Consider the following 18211-nt stretch of genomic DNA (forward strand, 5'->3'; position numbering starts at 1 on the left):
ATTACATTGTTTCCCCCAACAACAATAGGGTTTAGTTCACCATAGACATGGTGAAACTAGATGAAAAATGGAAGAAGAATGGAAAAGCAAACCCTAGAAAAGATAAAAAAGAGCCTAAGTATCCAAGAGATCCTCTCCAGAGAGCGAAATTAGGTCTGGCCATTCTCCCCTGTCAAAAGAATGATTCTGAATACGCAATAGGGGTATATATAGGTGAGGAGCGTGTCAGAAATTGGGCCCAAGTCCAGCGAGCCACCGCCGGGCGGTTTAAGTGTGCCGCCCGGCAGTTTGCCACAAATCGCCCTACCGCCCGGCGACAATCGCCACCGCCTCAGGTCCGCCCAACGTCAATCGCCATGCCTTCTCCTCGTCCTGCGTCGACTCTTCAAATCTTCATTTTTTTGCTCTTTTCTTGAGTCAACGACCTGTATCTTCAACTCCATTCTCTACTTTTCTCAAATTAGCTTAAAAACAATGCAAAACAAGCATAAAATCGCTAAAAGCAGCTTTTGACTCTCTTCAGACTCATTTATTGAGTTTTGCTTGATTCTAAGCTCATTCCGAGTAGTAAAGGGTGTAATTTGGTCCAAATTGACATATGAAAATAACTGTTTTTCAACCTTCATCAATAAGCCTTTAGGAACACCGACCTTTCTCTAAAAACAATTTCTAACAGTATGACCAATGTTATTGCAATAAAAGCAAGCATGTTTAACAGGTTTACTCAATTCAGTAAACTTCTTTGTATTTGTCTTATTAGATTGAGCTTTATATCCAATTCCTTGTCTATATATTGCTCTACCTGAAGACTTTAAAATAACATTCAAATTATTTCTACCCTGTGTGAACTTAGCTAGCGTACTAGTTAAGTAATTTATTTGTTCAACATGAGCAGGACACTTTTCACATTTCTTTTCAACTGTAATAGTCTTAGTAATTATTGTTTTAGCAGATAAGAAAGCAGCATCTAACTTTTTTTGCAATTTTTAATTATCATTGACAAGATTATTAATTCTATACTCATAATATTTTCTCTCAGAGTTGAGTCGATTAACCTTATATTGCAGTCGCAATGCTTCAGCATGTATCTCTTGAAATGCATCCAGCAACAGGTTGTACTTCACTTCAATAGGTTTTTTCTCGAACTCTGTATCACTCTCATAATCTGTTAGTGATGTTCCAGCCATGAAGCATATGTTTGATTCCTCCTCTCGATCAAGATCTTCATCACTTAAGGATTCTGAATCACTGTTCTCCCAAGCAATGTAAGCACCTTTTTGCTTTCTATTTTTGTCCTAAGGAAACCTTTTGTTGGCTTTCTGCTTCAACTTCAGATCTGGACAATCCAGCTTGATGTGTCCTTCTTTTCCGCATTCATAAGATTGAATTGCATTTGATCTGAAAGCTTTCTTGGTTAGTAAGTTGACTATTATTCTTCATAAATAGATTGAATTTCCTTACCACCATAGACATCAGTTCATTATTGTCCACTTCAGTATCCGAATCATCCTTTGATTATGCAATCTTTGAGGCTTTCTTGTTGATAGCTTTCAATGCTATGGATTTCTTTTCTTCAATATCTTCCTCATCTTTCAATCTTCCAAGTTCAATTTCATGCTCTCTTAGCTTCCCGAACAAGGTAGCCATGTTCAAGCTAGTAAGATGCTTGGATTCAGAGATTGTAGTGACTTTTGGTTGCCAATTTCTGTTCAGACTTTTGAGAATCATGATGTTGATCTCCTCTTTGTCAAAAAATTTTCCAAGAGCCATTAAATGGTTAACAATGTGAGTGAACCTTTTCTGAACCTCATATATTGTTTCACTAGTCCTCATTCTGAAAAGTTCGTACTCTTGTATGATAGAATTCTTTCTGGTTCTTTTAACCTCATCAGTGCCTTCATGTGTGACTTCCAAGACATCCCACATTTCCTAAGCAGTTTTGCATTGAGATATCCTGAAAAAGTCATCAACAGTTAATGCAGAGGCAATAATATTTCGTGCTTTAACATCATACTGTGCTTTTCGATTTTCATCTTGAGACCACTCAGAAAAATTTTTCAAAACAGTTTTTCCATTGACCATATGAGTTGGCTCAAAGGGACCATTTATTGTTGCATCCCAAATACCTCTATCCACGGATTCAAGAAAAATTTTCACACAAATTTTCCAAAAAGGATAGTTTTCACCTGCAAACAGTGGTGGTCTGTTTGTAGATGCACCTTCACCAAAGGTTTGAAAACTAGAAGCCATTTCCAAGAATATAGTCGATTCAAATAAAAATGTAGTCAACTAATTTTTCAAAAATCTTATGAAAACCAGCTCTGGTGCCAAATGTAGAAAATGAATGGCTTCGTTTCAACACCAAGAGGGGGGTGAATTGGTGTAAATTAAAAATCAAAGTCTTTTTAAAATCTTTTTCGCAAAGTACAAAACTTGCAAAATTTTCTTGAATCTCAAGGAAAAAGATAAATCATTGCAGCGAAAAATAGTTGACTATGCTGAAAATAAAGTCAACATTGAAAGTAAAGAGCTTAGGGATAGAAAATTCAAACACTATTTTTATACTGGTTCGGCCAAACTGCCTACATCCAGTGTCTCTCCTGTACCTGGAAGCAAATGCACTATAATGGTCAACGTTTTTACAACAAGGTTTCTATGGAGACCTCCACGTCAAAATATAAAACGCTTCTTTAACCGTCTAACCAAAATATAGGCATACAACACCCAAAGAATAGCAGCATGATATCCCCTCTCCTGCAGTCTTTGTCAACTTTGAACAATCCTCAAAGTTTCCCAGAATGCAGCACGTTCTCTTCCTGTAATCACAATAGGGCAACCACAATCTTCATAAGATTGAGAGAAGTAGATGATCATGTTTCCAGTATGATAACAGTTGAAATACCGTTATTTTTATACTTAATTTTGATACTAAAAACACTTTATATGACTTAGAAATTAGCTTGAAATCATGTTTTTGCTTCAGTTGAGATAATAAGAGAGTTGAAGGTGGTAGTATTGGTTTTACGCTTGGTTTTCCTTATTTTGGAAGGAATTAAGAGGAATTGGATGAAAGAATTTGAAGTAGCAAAATGTTGGACTCAGGAAAGCAGAGAAAGAGCACAAAAGAAGAATCGCAGCCACCGCTCAGCGCCACTTTGCCGTTGAGTGCCAAGTCTGCTGTTGAGTCCACTTTTTGGCACTTTAGCGACATCGCTGAGGTCCAAATACAAGTGTCGCACCCACCACTGAGCGCCACTTTGCCGCTAAGCGCCAAACTTATTGATGAGTTCTCTGTCTCACGCCTGGGCTACACTGTCAAGCGACATTCTAAGTGCCACACCTACCACTGAGCGTCAATTTAGCGCTGAGCGCCATCAGCGTGGGCCTGGGCCAATTTTCTATTATTTTAATAAACTATATAAGGGTTTAGTCGACCTAGAGGGTTTATCTTTTAACAGAAAGAGGCGCATAAACACTCTTTTCACCATGTCTATGGTGAACTACACCTCCATTGTTGTTGAGGAAACAATGTAATCCTTTGAAACTCTCATGTATTGAATTGATTTTTATTATATATGCTTTACTTCATTAATTATTAAGGTGTTTCATCTTTGCTCTTTACATGCTTTGTTTAAGTCATTCAATTGCATGATCTTTGATTTTGTTGATATGTGCACATACCGGGAAATCTAGAACTGGGGAAATTCTCCCGAAAGCAATATTACCTAGACATAGGGATAGGAGGATGATAACAATTTAAAAACCGTTATTTTCATACTTAAATTTGATATCAAACCACACCCTTTATGGCTTAGAATGAGCTTAAAATCAAGTAAAACACTTAATTGAATCTTGTGAGAGTCAAAAGTTGGTTTTAGAGATATCATGCTTGTTTCTACATTGTTTTGCAGGGTTTTAAGGTGAATTGAAGATGGAAGTAAAGTAAGGTGGACTTAGACCCGTGAACAGGAAGAGAAAGGATGAAAAGAAGGGTCAAGTGAATCGTTGAGCGCCAGAATGGACCGCTGAGCGTCCAGAGCGATTAGAGGGAAACTGCTCAGCGACAAAACTGACCACTGAGCGGTCCAAACGGCTAGAGGAAAACCGCTGAGCGGTAAACTTAGGCGCCTGTTTTTATTAGCTAGATTCTGTAATCTTTCTGTTATCTTTTTGGGCTTATATATAGCCCCAGTGCGAATCAAAACATATTCTTTTGGCAGAGAGAAACTCCAGAGCTATTCCACACGCCTTGGAGGAGGTTCCTTGGATGCTTAGGCTCCAATCTACCAAATTTAGGGTTATTTATTCCATTCTTCCATTGTATTTCATATAGATTCACCATGATTATGGTAAACTAAACCCTAGGTTGTTGGGGAACAATGTAATCTTTTGAAACTCTCATATATCCAAATTCTTATTTATTTTAGGTTAAAACCCTCTTTTGGTCCTCATATTTGTATGAGAATCTCAATTTGGCCATCATTTTTTTTTGTCTCAATTGGGTCCTATAACTTGTAAAAATGAGGCAATTAAGCCATCTCCATTAACTATTGACTAACTCTGTCTGTTATTGATGACGTGGTGCACAGAGAATTAGCTGACTTATAATGATTTAATGACGTGGATTTTAGAGTAAAAAATAAAGGTTGTGACGTGGAATATGGTTTTATAATTGGGGTTTTTTTATTGAATCAGAAAACAATAAGTGGGGTATTAGGGATTTAAGTAATTGGGAATTTGGGAAATCAGAAAACAATCAGAATTAGGGCTCGCAATGATACGCGGGGTCCTAGCAGGCTGCATCCAAGTCTTATAACACGACAGATGGCTCGGCAACTACAACAGGAACTTAACAAGCCAGCACCAGAAGGTCAGATATTTTTTACATGTCTTGAATGAAAGCCAGGAGATCAGGATCAAGAGCCAAGATGGTCCAAAGAAGGAAAGGGCTAGAAGCACATAATTTCCACATGTGTGGCACGACATAGCAGTTGCATAAGTGTATACACATGTATCACGTGCCACTTAGCATAGATTGTATTTTTCACATGCTAGAATAAGCCTTCTAGAAGGGCATCACATGTAGCACATGGTTGTACACGTGGAATTAGATCCACATTTCTTGAAGTCACGTTCTTCTATGCATTGCCGAGAGGTTATCCTATAAAACCTCTAAGGTAGCCCTTGTAATACACTTTTGGATGATATTAGAGAAACTCTGTTGAAATGCATAGACACTTTCTCATGTCCGAGAGTCACCTCATTGCTTGCTTCTCCATTGCAACTTTCTTCCACTTGTGGAAGCCTTCTGAGTTGTAAACACCTCTTCAAGCTAACCTCCATTCCAGTCCACCATTGTCAAACACCTTCATCCGCTGCACCATGCCAAATACTCTGTTCCAGATCTGTATTCTACTCTGAATCCGAACTGCAGAGCCACCGGTACTGTTCCATTCATTTGCACTGCTGGAATCTCTTCTACCTGGCACCTCACTCATGGATCTTCAAGCATACATCAAGCCTTGATGTATCAAGTGGTATTCAGAGCAAGGTTCAAGCTAGAACCGTGAGATAAGTGTCATTTCCTTCATTTCCATTCTGTCAACAAAATCCTGCATTGTTGTTTGATTCTGTTTTCGTTCTGTTTAATCATTTGCTATGGATTAGGTTCTGTTTTGAGTCTTCTTGGATACTAGTTGTGTTTTGCTTGAGTCTTTTACATTTTCATTCGGTTAATCTTTGTTTCTTTTTGAGTTTTTTAGTTTGAGCATCTTACATGTATGTCACGGTCATGTCCACTTATTTTTTATTTTTCTGTCATCAAATCTGGTTTGAAACCAAGTTTTACCTAGTTGAGATTGGAGTAAAATGGACATGTATTGCACCGATTAAGAGCAATGTCTGGTTCTATGAGGAGCTCAGGTGTTTAAATTGTGCCATCCATCTCAGATCTGGTTTTGGTGCTAAAATTCTATTTCTGTTGATTCTGTTTCAGCAGTATTTGTTACTGTTTCATTAACAAAATCTTATATACTCTGCTGTTTGACTCAGAATACATGCTTAATTAGATCTGAATCAGTATGCATATTGACTGAGCATGAATTTGTCTTGCATTTAATCTGGTCACACTACTGGAAAGTCCATTTGAAATTGTTACTGGCAGTAAACCGATCTGCCATTTTTTTTGGAGTCAACTTTTGCGTGTTACTTTGATTGAGCATTTAGATCATTGCCAATCATCTAAAATACTTTCTGCCACTTAGAGCAACTTTCTTTGACTGTATTAAGTTCAGTTTCTATGTGTTCAAGTTGAATTAGCTTTGATTGCAAAATTTGGCTAGTCTAGTTGCTTAAAAAAATGCTGGTAGCAGAACTGTGATAGTCCAAATTTGATACACTTGGAATTTTGGATGTAATTGTGGTCAAACAAGTTTGATTTAGTCATTCAAATATTCTTGCAACTGACTGAATATACCAATTGCTGTTCTGCAAAATTTGCATATGTGACTTGCTGAATTTGAGTCAAAAGTTGTGACAGTACAGTGAGCACACGTTCTGTTTCATTTTTTTTTAAAATTGGATTTGATTGATTGAATGAAATTGAAGATGTAGTAAGAGCCTTGGTTCATAAAATATAAATTGAATATTCAAAAAGAGTTGAAAGCAAAGTAAAAGGCTGCAGGAACCAATACATCTTAATTTCCATTTCGGATTTAGCTGGATTAAACCAATTATGCAGTAGAAAATTGCTAATTCTCTGTGGCAATTCTACAAACAGTTTGAATCAATTTCTTTGCATCATTATTTCAAATCCAATTTACAATTCTGGTCTTTTATTGCTTTTCTAATCTGCTCTAGAGCCATTCTTAAGCTCATTTTGACGTGCCTCCTTGCTTTCTACCCGATTAGTTGATTTTTTTTGAGTTATTGGCCATTCTACACACAACCTGTTTGATAAAAGGCATTGTGTTGCTGTCATTCTGGTTGCAAATTACTGGCAGTGTTGCAGTTTATACAAATGCTAATTGGTGTTGCTGCATAGGTGATCTATAGCTTAGATTGTTTATTACAAGAGGGAGCATCAAAGGAAGTTCATTGTTGAGAAACAAGTGTATGAAAGTGGCTCTTGGATCAGGAAACACGTGCCCAAATACAGTAGCAGAATTTTTCTGGATTATGCAGCAGTAGAATTTTCTGTTTAATGCAGTAGCAGTTTGAGCAGAGTTCAATCACTTGCAGCTGAGAGTTTAGTGTGAATTGAATCAATTCACTTACTGTTTCTGAGAAGCTAGAGCTGCATACATCATTTACTCCTTTTGCCAATTCATTTCCTTTCCATTTCATATAGTTCTTTCTTGTAAAAGTTCATTTGTTCTTTGTTTGTAAAGGGCCATTTCAAGCAAGTGAAGTGGAAGAGCTCATAAGTGTTCTTCCCTCATTTGCTAACTTGACTTAAAGTCTCATAACCTAAAAATTGGTAGACGGTGAGTGTGTCTTAGATCCAAAGTCTAAGCCTCACCTAGGAGACCTCACCTTTACATTTCCATTGTCCTTAAGTTTCTTTCAATTTACCATTTGCTTTCAGTTTTCGTCTAGGGATCTCTTTTAGAGTCCTACTTCTTTGCTTTGTTTTAGAGTCTTCTTTTGTGATCTTAGAAGTAATCTTGGAGTAACAACTACTAAGTAAGTAGCCTCGAACATTTTTGGCAAGGAAAAGGCTTGGTACTTAAGCAACCTTAGTGGTTCACCTCCCTTACCTGGAACTTGTTCTTGGGTGAAATCAAAGTAAGTTGTAACACTAGAAAACTTTTAGAATCACAAAATGTTAAAGCATCAATCTCCAAGAGTTAGTGATTATGAGGAACAAGTTACTCTCAAAGATATTTCCAAACAACTTAGAGAGCTAACTCAATGGAGAATTGACACTGAAAGAAAAATGGATTATGCTCAACAAGATAGGGAAAGGCAAATCACCATAATTCAAGATGAGTTGAGAGTCATGAGAGATGAGCAAGGGAGAATGAGGGGAAGTAGGAGTGGGGATTCTCACCATGAGGTAGAGAATTTTAGAATGGGAGATTATGATGGGGACTATTCTTCGTTTAGAAGACATAGGAGGGAAATTCAAGAACCTCCTCCCCCTAGAGAACTCAATGTAAACTTGCCTCATTTTCATGGAAAAGATGATGTTGAAGCCTTTCTAGATTGGGAAATGAAGGTGGAGCAACTTTTTGCTTGCCACCAAGTAAGTGAAGAGAGAAAGGTTCCTTTAGCTACCCTTAGCTTTCAAGGGTATGCCATGTATTGGTGGACTGCCATAGTAGAAGAAAGAAGGCGTCACCAAAATCCTCCAATAAGATATTGGAATGACTTGATCACTGCCCTTAGAAGGAGACACATTCCTTCTTACTACCATAGGGAGCTTATGGACAAGCTCCAAAGACTCCAACAAAATTCTATGTTTGTAGAACAATATAGACAAAAGATGGAGTTGTATATGATAAGGGCAAGGATAGAAGAAATAGATGAACTCACAATTGCTAGATTTTTGAGTGGGCTCAATTATGAAATTAGAGATAAGGTTGAACTTTTACCTTATATAGATTTGGATAGTCTTGTCCAAATGTGTATCAAGGTAGAACAACAAAATTTGAGAAAATCCTCTCACAAGAGAGCTCAAGTTCAACCTTTTGAAAGGAGAAGTTTTAAAGAAAAAGAGTCATTTAAAACTCTAGCCAAAATTGTTGAGAAACCCAAACATGAGTTCTCTTCACACCCTAGAACAAGTGAAATCAAATGTTTCAAGTGCCTAGGAAGGGGTCATGTAGCTACTCAATGTCCTACTAAAAGAAACATCATTTTAAAAGGAAAGGACATTTATAGTAGTGAAAGTGACACCCCTACTAGTGAAAGTGAGGGCGAGACAGAAAAAAAAGAGGAAGTGTATGCGGATGATGGACAACTTCTCATGGTGAGAAGGGTGCTTAGTAGTCAACCAAGTCTTGAACATCTACCACAAAGAGAGAACATCTTTCATACAAGATGCAAAATTCAAGAAAATCATTGTTCTCTCATTGTTGATAGTGGTTCTTGTTGCAATTGTTGTAGTACAAGATTGGTTGAAAAGTTGAATTTTGTTGTCATACCCCATCCTAAACCTTACAAACTTCATTGGCTAAATGAAGATGGGAATATCACAGTCAAGACTCAAGTAAAGTTGCCATTTTCCATAGGGAACTTCAAAGATGAAGTTTTTTGTGATGTAGTTCCCATGGAAGCTTGCCATGTATTATTGGGGAGGCCATGGCAATTTGATCATAATACTATTCACCATGCTCTAACCAATACCATCACAGTGCATCAAAAGGATAAGAAGTTTGTGCTTCATCCTTTGACTCCTGCCCATGTGGCTCAGGATCAAGCACAAATGAAGTCCACAAGGGATCAAGAAAAGGAACAAAAGAGAAAAAAAAGGATCAAAACAAAAGAAATAGGGTTGTGAGTCTAGTGTTCCATCCAAGGTTACTCAACATGAAGTCCTTTTAAACAAAAAGACTTTAATCAATACACTTCAAGTTGAGCAACCTTCATACCTCCTTCTTTTTCAAGGAACACTTACATGCACATCTAGTGATTCTAAGACTTCTACTCTATCTCTTCCAATACAAAAACTTTTGAAGGAATTTGATGATCTATTTCCCAAAGAAATTCTAATTGGGCTTCCACCTATAAGAGGGATAGAACATCAAATTGATTTCATTCCAGGGGCAACTCTTCCTAATAGGCCTGCCTATAGGACTAATCCCCAAGAAACAAAAGAGATTGAGTCCCAAGTTCAAGAGTTGCTAGATAAGGGCTTGGTTCAAAAGAGTTTAAGTCCATGCGTTGTACCTGTATTGTTGGTACCAAAGAAGGATGGAAAGTGGCGCATGTTTTGTGATTGTAGGGCTATCAACAACATCACAATAAAGTACAGACATCCCATCCCTAGGCTTGATGATATGTTGGATGAATTACATGGGGCTCAAATTTTCTCAAAAATAGATCTTAAGAGTGGATATCATCAAATTCGAATTAAAGAAGGAGATGAATGCAAAACTGCTTTTAAGACTAAGTTTGGATTGTATGAGTGGCTAGTGATGCCTTTTGGTCTTACAAATGCTCCAAGTACATTCATGAGACTTATGAATCATTTTCTAAGGGATTGCATTGGGAAGTTTGTAGTTGTTTATTTTGATGACATTTTGGTCTATAGTCAAGATTTGCATAATCATGAAAAACAATTGAGAGTTGTTTTAACAATTCTTAGAACCAACAAATTGTTTGCAAATCTTGACAAATGCACTTTTTGTGTTGATAGTGTCCTTTTCCTAGGCTTTGTGGTCAATAAAAAAGGGGTTCATGTTGACCCTGAGAAAATAAAGGCTATTCAAGATTGGCCTCCTCCAAAGAATGTAGGAAAAGTTAGGAGTTTTCATGGCTTGGCAAGTTTTTATAGAAAATTTGTGCCTAACTTCTCTAGTTTAGCTTCACCCCTCAATGAGTTGGTGAAAAAGGATGTTACATTCATTTGGGGAGACAAGCAACAAAAGGCTTTTGAGCTACTCAAAGAAAAGCTCACCCAAGCACCCATTCTAGCTCTCCCCAAATTTTCAAAAACTTTTGAGTTAGAATGTGATGCTTCAGGACATGGAATAGGTGCGGTATTATTACAAGAAGGCCATCTCATTGCCTACTTTAGTGAAAAACTTCATGGGGCTTCTTGTAACTATCCCACCTATGATAAGGAACTTTATGCTCTTGTGCGGGCTCTTCAAACTTGGGAACATTACCTTGTTTCCAAGGATTTTATCATTCATAGTGATCATGAATCACTCAAATATTTGAAGAGTCAACACAAGTTGCAAAAGAGGCATGCTAAGTGGTTAGAATTCATTGAACAATTCTCTTATGTTATCAAATACAAGAAAGGAAAATCCAATGTGGTGGCAGATGCTTTATCAAGAAAAATTAATCTTTTAGCCACATTGGAAGCTCAAATTCTTGGGTTTGATAACATCACTAAGTTGTACTCACAAGATCCTAAATTTTCTCATATGTATGAGGAATGTCTCAACAAATCTCAAGGAGGTTTTTATGTGAGAGAGGGGTATCTTTTTAAACAAGGAAAAATTTGTATTCCTCAAGGATCACATAGGAAACTCCTTGTCAAGGAGACACATGAGGGAGGNNTAATGNGACATTTTGGGGTAGAAAAGACTCTTGGCATGTTAAAGGAAAAATTCTTTTGGCCTCACATGAGAAGGGATGTTCAAAGGCATTGTTTTAAGTGTATTACTTGCTTGGAATCAAAATCTAAATCAATGCCTCGTGGACTTTACACTCCTTTGCATGTTGCGTCAACCCCTTGGGAAGAAATTAGTATGGATTTTGTATTAGGACTTCCCAAAACTGCTAGGGGTTTTGATTCTATATTTGTGGTAGTGGACAGATTTAGCAAAATGGCTCATTTTATAACTTGCCACAAAATAGATGATGCAAGCAACATTGCAAAGCTATTCTTTAGAGATGTGGTGAAACTTCATGGTCCACCCAAAGTCATCATCTCGGATAGAGACACTAAATTTCTTAGTCACTTTTGGAGAACCTTATGGTCTCGATTGGGGACTAAGTTATCTTTTTCTACTACTTGCCATCCTCAAACAGATGGTCAAACTGAAGTAGTAAATAGATCTTTCTCCACATTATTAAGGGTAGTCCTAAAAGGAAATCACAAATCTTGGGATGAGTATCTTCCTCATGTAGAGTTTGCCTACAATAGAGTAGTTCATGGAACTACTAAACTTTCTCCTTTTGAAGTTGTTTATGGATTCAACCCTTTGACTCCTATGGATTTAATACCTCTTCCAACTTCTGTTGACTTTGTTAATCAAGAAGGGGTATCCAAATCTAAGTTTATCAAAGATTTACATCAAAGGGTAAGAGTTCAAATTCAACAACAAAATGAGAAATATTCCAAGACACACAATAAAGGCAAAAAAATGTTTGGATTCATCTTAGAAAGGAAAGGTTTCCTTAATTAAGAAAATCCAAACTTAATCCTCGAGGAGATGGACCTTTTAGAGTTGTGCGGAGGATAAGTAACAATGCTTATCAAATAGAGCTTCCACCAGAGTATGGAGTCCATTCTACTTTTAATGTATCTGACCTTAGACCTTTTGCAGGCTATGATTCTGAGGTAGAGGATGTTTCTCTGGATTTAAGGACAAATCCTTCTCAAGAAGGAGGGGATGATACGCGGGGTCCTAGCAGGCTGCATCCAGGTCCTATAACACGACAGATGGCTCGGCAACTACAACAGGAACTTAACAAGCCAGCACCAGAAGGTCATATATTTTTTACATGTCTTGAATGGAAGCCAGGAGATAAGGATCAAGAGCCAAGATGATCCAAAGAAGGAAAGGGCTAGAAACACATCATTTCCACATGTGTGGCACGACATAGGAGTTGCATAAGTGTATACACATGTATCACGTGCCAATTAGCATAGATTGTATTTTTCACATGCTAGAATAAGCCTTCTAGAAGGGCATCACATGTAGCACATGGTTGTACACGTTGAATTAGATCCACATTTCTTAGAGTCACGTTCTTCTTTGCATTGCCGAGAGGTTATCCTATAAAACCTCTAATGCAACCCTTGTAATACACTTTTGGATGATATTAGAGAAACTCTGCTGAAATGCATAGACACTTTCTCATGTCCGAGAGTCACCTCATTGCTTGTTTCTCCATTGGAACTTTCTTCCTCTTGTGGAAGCCTTTTGAGTTGTAAACACCTCTTCAAGCTAACCTCCATTCCAGTCCACCATTGTCAAACACCTTCATCCGCTGCACCATGCCAAATACTCCGTTCCAGATCTGGATTCTGCTCTGAATCCGAACTGCAGAACCACCGGTACTGTTCCATTCATTTGCACTGCTGAAATCTCTTCTACCTGGCACCTCACTCATGGATCTTCAAGCATACATCAAGCCTTGATGTATCCATTTGTTCGTGGAACTTCTAAGTGCAAGACGAAGACCATCACGTGCTCGTGGACGCAACGAATTGACCTTGGACGTCAGTGAAGGTAAGTTTCCTCTTTCTAATGTTTACGAATATGTACTGCGTTTATTGTGGTCCCGTTTTTGATATGTTGTTGTCGTGTTTATGTTAGAATATGTTTCGTATGTTGTTGCTTTGTTGTTTTGTGATGGGTATCGTTTATGGTGTGTTGATGCTTTGGATTTCTGTGATTTGTTTAAAAGAAGTGGTCCCAAAAATTGCAGTAGGTGTGTTGATGTGTACAGTGTCGTGGTCGATGTGTGCAGTGTCGTGGTCCCAAAAATTGGACCTTTTGCTGGACCCCTATTATTTCTTTAAAAGTAGTGGTCCCCTTTTGCTGGACCAGTGTTTCCTTAGTGGGGATGTTACTTTATCCCCTGTCCCCTTCATGTGTTAGAGTTCCTTAGTTTATCCCGTCCCCTTCATAATATTTTTCCCCCCAATGTACAGGTGTTGTGCTTCAGATATAATATACCATGGATGACCGTATTAAAGTAGTGGTCCATCATACAAGACATTTTGTTAGTGATGATAATGGTAATTTAAAATTTGATGGAGAGATAACCACCCAATGGTCTTGTGATCCAGACCTCTTCTGCTATTTTGGAATAATAGCATCAGTGAAAGAGTTAGGTCATACAGACATTAAAAAACTATGGTACGGTTTAGGAGGTCAGTCAGTGGTGCCAGAGAGGTTGGAATTATTGACTGATGATAGGGGTGCTTTGCATATGGTTAATATTGCAATGTTAAATGATGAATTTCATTTGTACGTTGTTCATAATAGGAATGAACCAGAAATAATTGAAATGATTGAATGGGTTGATGGTGCTGTTAATGATGAAGTTGATGTTGCAACACAAGTGGAGGGTGAGGGTGACGTTCAAGTTCGAACAGAAATGGAGAATGGTCATGGTGAGGGAAAGTTTGAGGGTGAGGATGAGAGTCTGGTTGAAGGTCTTGCTGAGGGACAGGTTGAGAGAGAGACTGAGTGTGAGGTTGAGGGTGAGGCTGAAGTTATAACATAATTGGAGGAGGGTCCTGATGAGGGAGAACTTTCTAGAGAGGTTGAGAGAGAGGTTGAGAGAGTGGCTGAGATAGAGTTTGAGAGAAAGTGTGAGGGTGAAGGTTTAACACAATTGGAAGAGGGTCCTGCTGAGGGAGAAGTTGAGAGAGAGGTTGAGAGAGAGGTTGAGTGTGAGGTTGAGTGTGAGGTTGAGGGTGAGGCTGAAGGTTTAACACAATTGGAGGAGGTTGAGGTGCATGATGTAGATGATTTCGAGCTAGAAGACGTAGAAGAAGATGAGGATGACGATGAAAATATAGAAGATGATGAGGATGAAAATTTAGATGAGTCTAGTAGTGAAGAAAGTCTAGTTGATGTGACCATTCAGTGTGATAACATTGGTAGTTGTAAAAGAAATGTGAGTGAAGAACAACCCTGCAGTTCATGGACAAGTGGTAATGATGACATGAATGATGTACGTGGTATATCTGACAATGAGTGGGTGTCGGAGGAGTTGGATAGTGGTCCAGATAGTGAGGATGAAAGCTTCATTCCTAGAACTATGTTCCCCACATTTAGCATGCCTAAAAGTTTGGGAGAATATAAGTGGGAAGTTGGAACTTATTTTACTGAGAAAAAGGAATTCACAGAGGCCATTGGGACATATGCACTAAGTAATGGTCGAAATTTAAAATTCTTAAAGAATGACAAGAAGAGGGTTAGTGTTAAATGTGTTGGGGGCAATAGTAAATGCAAATGGTATGCTTACTGTGCCTTTAATTCTGGTTCCAAGTCATGGCAGCTAAGAAAAGTGATTGATGAACACACTTGTAGTAGAGATTTTAATGTGAAGTTGATCACTTCTAAGTAGTTGAGTAAAAGGATGGAAAAAGCTATTAGAGAGAACCCTAACATGAAAGTCGTGGACATTAGGGATAAAGTCAGTAGGAAATGGAATGTTGGAATCTCTAGAAATAGGGCAAGTGCCATGGCAAAAGATAATGTTGATGGTTCATTCAAGGAACAATATAGAAGAATCCATGATTATGGGCATGAGCTTCTCAGGGCAAATCCAAGCTCAACAGTCAAAATAAAGGTTGAAAATAGTAATGGGGAGTGTATCTTCAACAGAATTTATGTATGCTTGAAAGCATGCAAAGATAGTTTCATTAGTTGTAGACCCGTCATTGGGTTGGATGGATGCTTTCTCAAAGGCAAGTATGGAGGGGAATTACTAACAACTGTGGGAAGAGATGCAAATGAACAAATTTTGCCCATTGCATATGCTGTTGTTGAGGTAGAAAACAAAGACTCATGGACTTGGTTCTTGGACCTGCTCATTGGGGATCTTGGTGGGGAAGCTGTATGTGGAGCATGTACATTTATTTCAGACCAACAAAAGGTCAGTCAACCCTAACAAAGCTTTATTACAAGCTATTTCACATAAACCTTATCTGACTTCATTATTTGAACTTGTAGGGTCTGTTAACAGCCATTGATGCACTTCTACCTGGGGTAGAACAACGATTTTGTGTTAGACATATGTACTCAAACTTTAGAAAGCAATTTCCTGGAAAAGACCTTAAACGTTTGATGTGGACAGCAGCAACAGCCACATATCCACAACTATGGGAGGCTGAAATGATGAAAATCAAAGACATCAATTTAGAAGCGTTTAAGTATTTGATTGCAATTGCACCAAGGTATGTATTCAATTTACTTTATGTTATTATTCTTGTACTTAGACATTTATATTTAGTTTGACATATATTGTTACTCCTAGATATTGGTCAAGATCTAGATTCACTTCTAGATCACAATGTGACACTCTTGTCAACAACATGTGCGAGGGATTCAACAGTGTGCTAGTTCACACTAGGACTAAACCAATTATCACCATGTTGGAAGAGATTAGGGTTTACATCATGAAGAGATGGGCTAAGAACAAGACGAAGATGACACTATATCAAGGTAGTGTGTGCCCTAAGGTTCTCAACAGATTTCGAAAGCAATCATGGTTAATCAGATATTGGTTACCAAGGTAAGTTTAATACTACAATTAACTTTATACATGGTCATCTTTGTTTACTTTGGTTCTAACTTTGTTTCTAACTTTGTTTATAACTTTCTACCCATGACAGATGGTCATCAAATCAGTTATTTGAAATCATCCACATTTCACAATTTGGGGAGCAATTTGTTGTCAACCTTGACAAGAATGAATGCAGTTGTAGAAAATGGTTACTTACTGTTATTACTTGCACTCATGCCATCACTGCAATGAAGTTCTTGAATGTAAATGCAGAAGACTATATTGGTACTTACTATAGGAAGTCTACGTATGAAGAGACCTACAACTCCATCGTCTACCCTATCAATGGTCAAGTTCTCTGGGAGAAAATTTCATATCCAGATGTCTTAACCCCAAAGAAGAGAACAATGCCTAGCAGGCCCAAGCAAAAAAGAAGGCTAGAGAGTTGGGAGTTGAAGAAGAATGATACTCAATTAAGAAAGGGTGTGAGCAAAAAAGCATGTGCTGTTTGCAAACAACTTGGACACAACAAAAGATCTTGTCCACAACGACTATCAACATCAGATCTTCCAGCTGACCAAACTCCTGCTGAGCAACCTATTGAGCAACCTATTGATCCAACACCACAAGTGACAGTACCTCCTGCTGAGCAACCTACTGATCAACCTGCTGAAGAATGAAATTTCATCTTTTTTTGGTTTCATCTTTTGAATGTAATGTCAGTTCGTTTTGGTGTACTGATTAAAACAATGTTGCTATCAGGTCATTTTGATTATTAGTGTTATCAGGTGTCTTTGGTGTACTGATTAAGACAATGTGTCTGTTTAAGGGTCCACATCCATTAATAGCCTTAGTTTGTGGATTGACTCTATTGGGAACACAAAAAGTACTCGTTAATATGTTATAAAGAAACTCTTTCATTTTCCTTTCTCAATGTTATTTTTAATTCATTGGTGCTTGCTCAGAATTGAAGTGCTTGGTGGTTTGATGTCTTCATTACCTTATCTTGAACATGTTGAAATAAGCTGACAACAGTTTTATAGATAAACATCACAAATCATTATCACAATCTTTGTCAAAATTTAGCAACCTACTTGTGTCATAAAATATCACAGATTGTGTGTTTTTTGCCTGGCTATTGAAATTTCTGTACAACCCATATCAAATTAAAGAAATCGAAAGGGACCTTTTATAACACGAAATTAAGCAAGGGACCTTTTATGAATATGAAATTAGTTGTTGTTAATATGAAATTGGATTACATACTTTCATCAACCTACTTTCATGAACCTACTTTCATGAACCTACTTTCATCAACATACTTTCATCAACCTCCTAAGAAGTCAACCTACTTTCATCAACATTGAAATCACAATTACATTAAACAGACATGTAACAAACATCATCCAATTAACACCTTCATGCCCTTCTCCAAAATAATGAGACTTTTCTCCAAAGAAGCTACTTTCAGCTTTTCAACATCTCTTTCTTCCATCTTCATCATACTTCTACCCACTTCGTCGTTTCTCGCACTTGCACTCCTTTATTCAAGAATCACCACATTTCGTTCATCAATGACTTCTTCATTGCACCACATAAAGAAGTTGCATCCACCCATATCTTCGCTCCCACCTTGTAGAAGAAGAAAACACACCCACTCATCAACGAAATCAAAATTCACACAAATGAAATCAACAAATTACCTTAAAGTGAGGGCAACCCCAAAATCGTTTGCCCTTATTCTTAGGGGTTTTGGCAATGCGGAACACTACTTTCGAACCACAATAGCAAGTGGGTTTTGCTCCCAACATGCTTCCACCACTAGAACTTTGTTGAAAGCCCCAACCCGTGCATTTGCAAGAAGAAGACGATCCAGACATTTCGTCACCTCGACTGAACACTTCTTCCAAAATTGACAATGTTGCTTCCAGAAATCTGTGAGGATGTTAAGTGTTAGGGTTGCTTCAAACTTTATAAGTGTTAGGGCATGTTAAGTGTTAGGGCTAAGAGCATAACACGTCTTTGCCATGTGGAAGGCAACCAATACCCATATAAATTAATACAT

General features: G+C 37.8%; 1 protein-coding gene and 1 pseudogene across 1 annotated transcript; both read left to right on the forward strand.

The window, feature by feature from the left end:
* Window positions 1-7822: 7822 nt before the first annotated feature.
* On the forward strand, window positions 7823-12448 carry LOC106763463 (annotated as a pseudogene).
* Window positions 12449-14997: 2549 nt separating this feature from the next.
* On the forward strand, window positions 14998-16826 carry LOC106763464. The gene is made up of 4 exons (XM_014647653.1): window positions 14998-15477; window positions 15594-15817; window positions 15898-16155; window positions 16256-16826. The coding sequence occupies exons 1-4, from the start codon at window positions 14998-15000 to the stop codon at window positions 16824-16826; spliced, it is 1533 nt and encodes a 510-aa protein (XP_014503139.1).
* Window positions 16827-18211: the final 1385 nt, after the last annotated feature.

Source organism: Vigna radiata, chromosome 6 (genome assembly GCF_000741045.1).
Source record: "Vigna radiata var. radiata cultivar VC1973A chromosome 6, Vradiata_ver6, whole genome shotgun sequence".
Taxonomy (NCBI): Eukaryota; Viridiplantae; Streptophyta; class Magnoliopsida; order Fabales; family Fabaceae; genus Vigna; species Vigna radiata.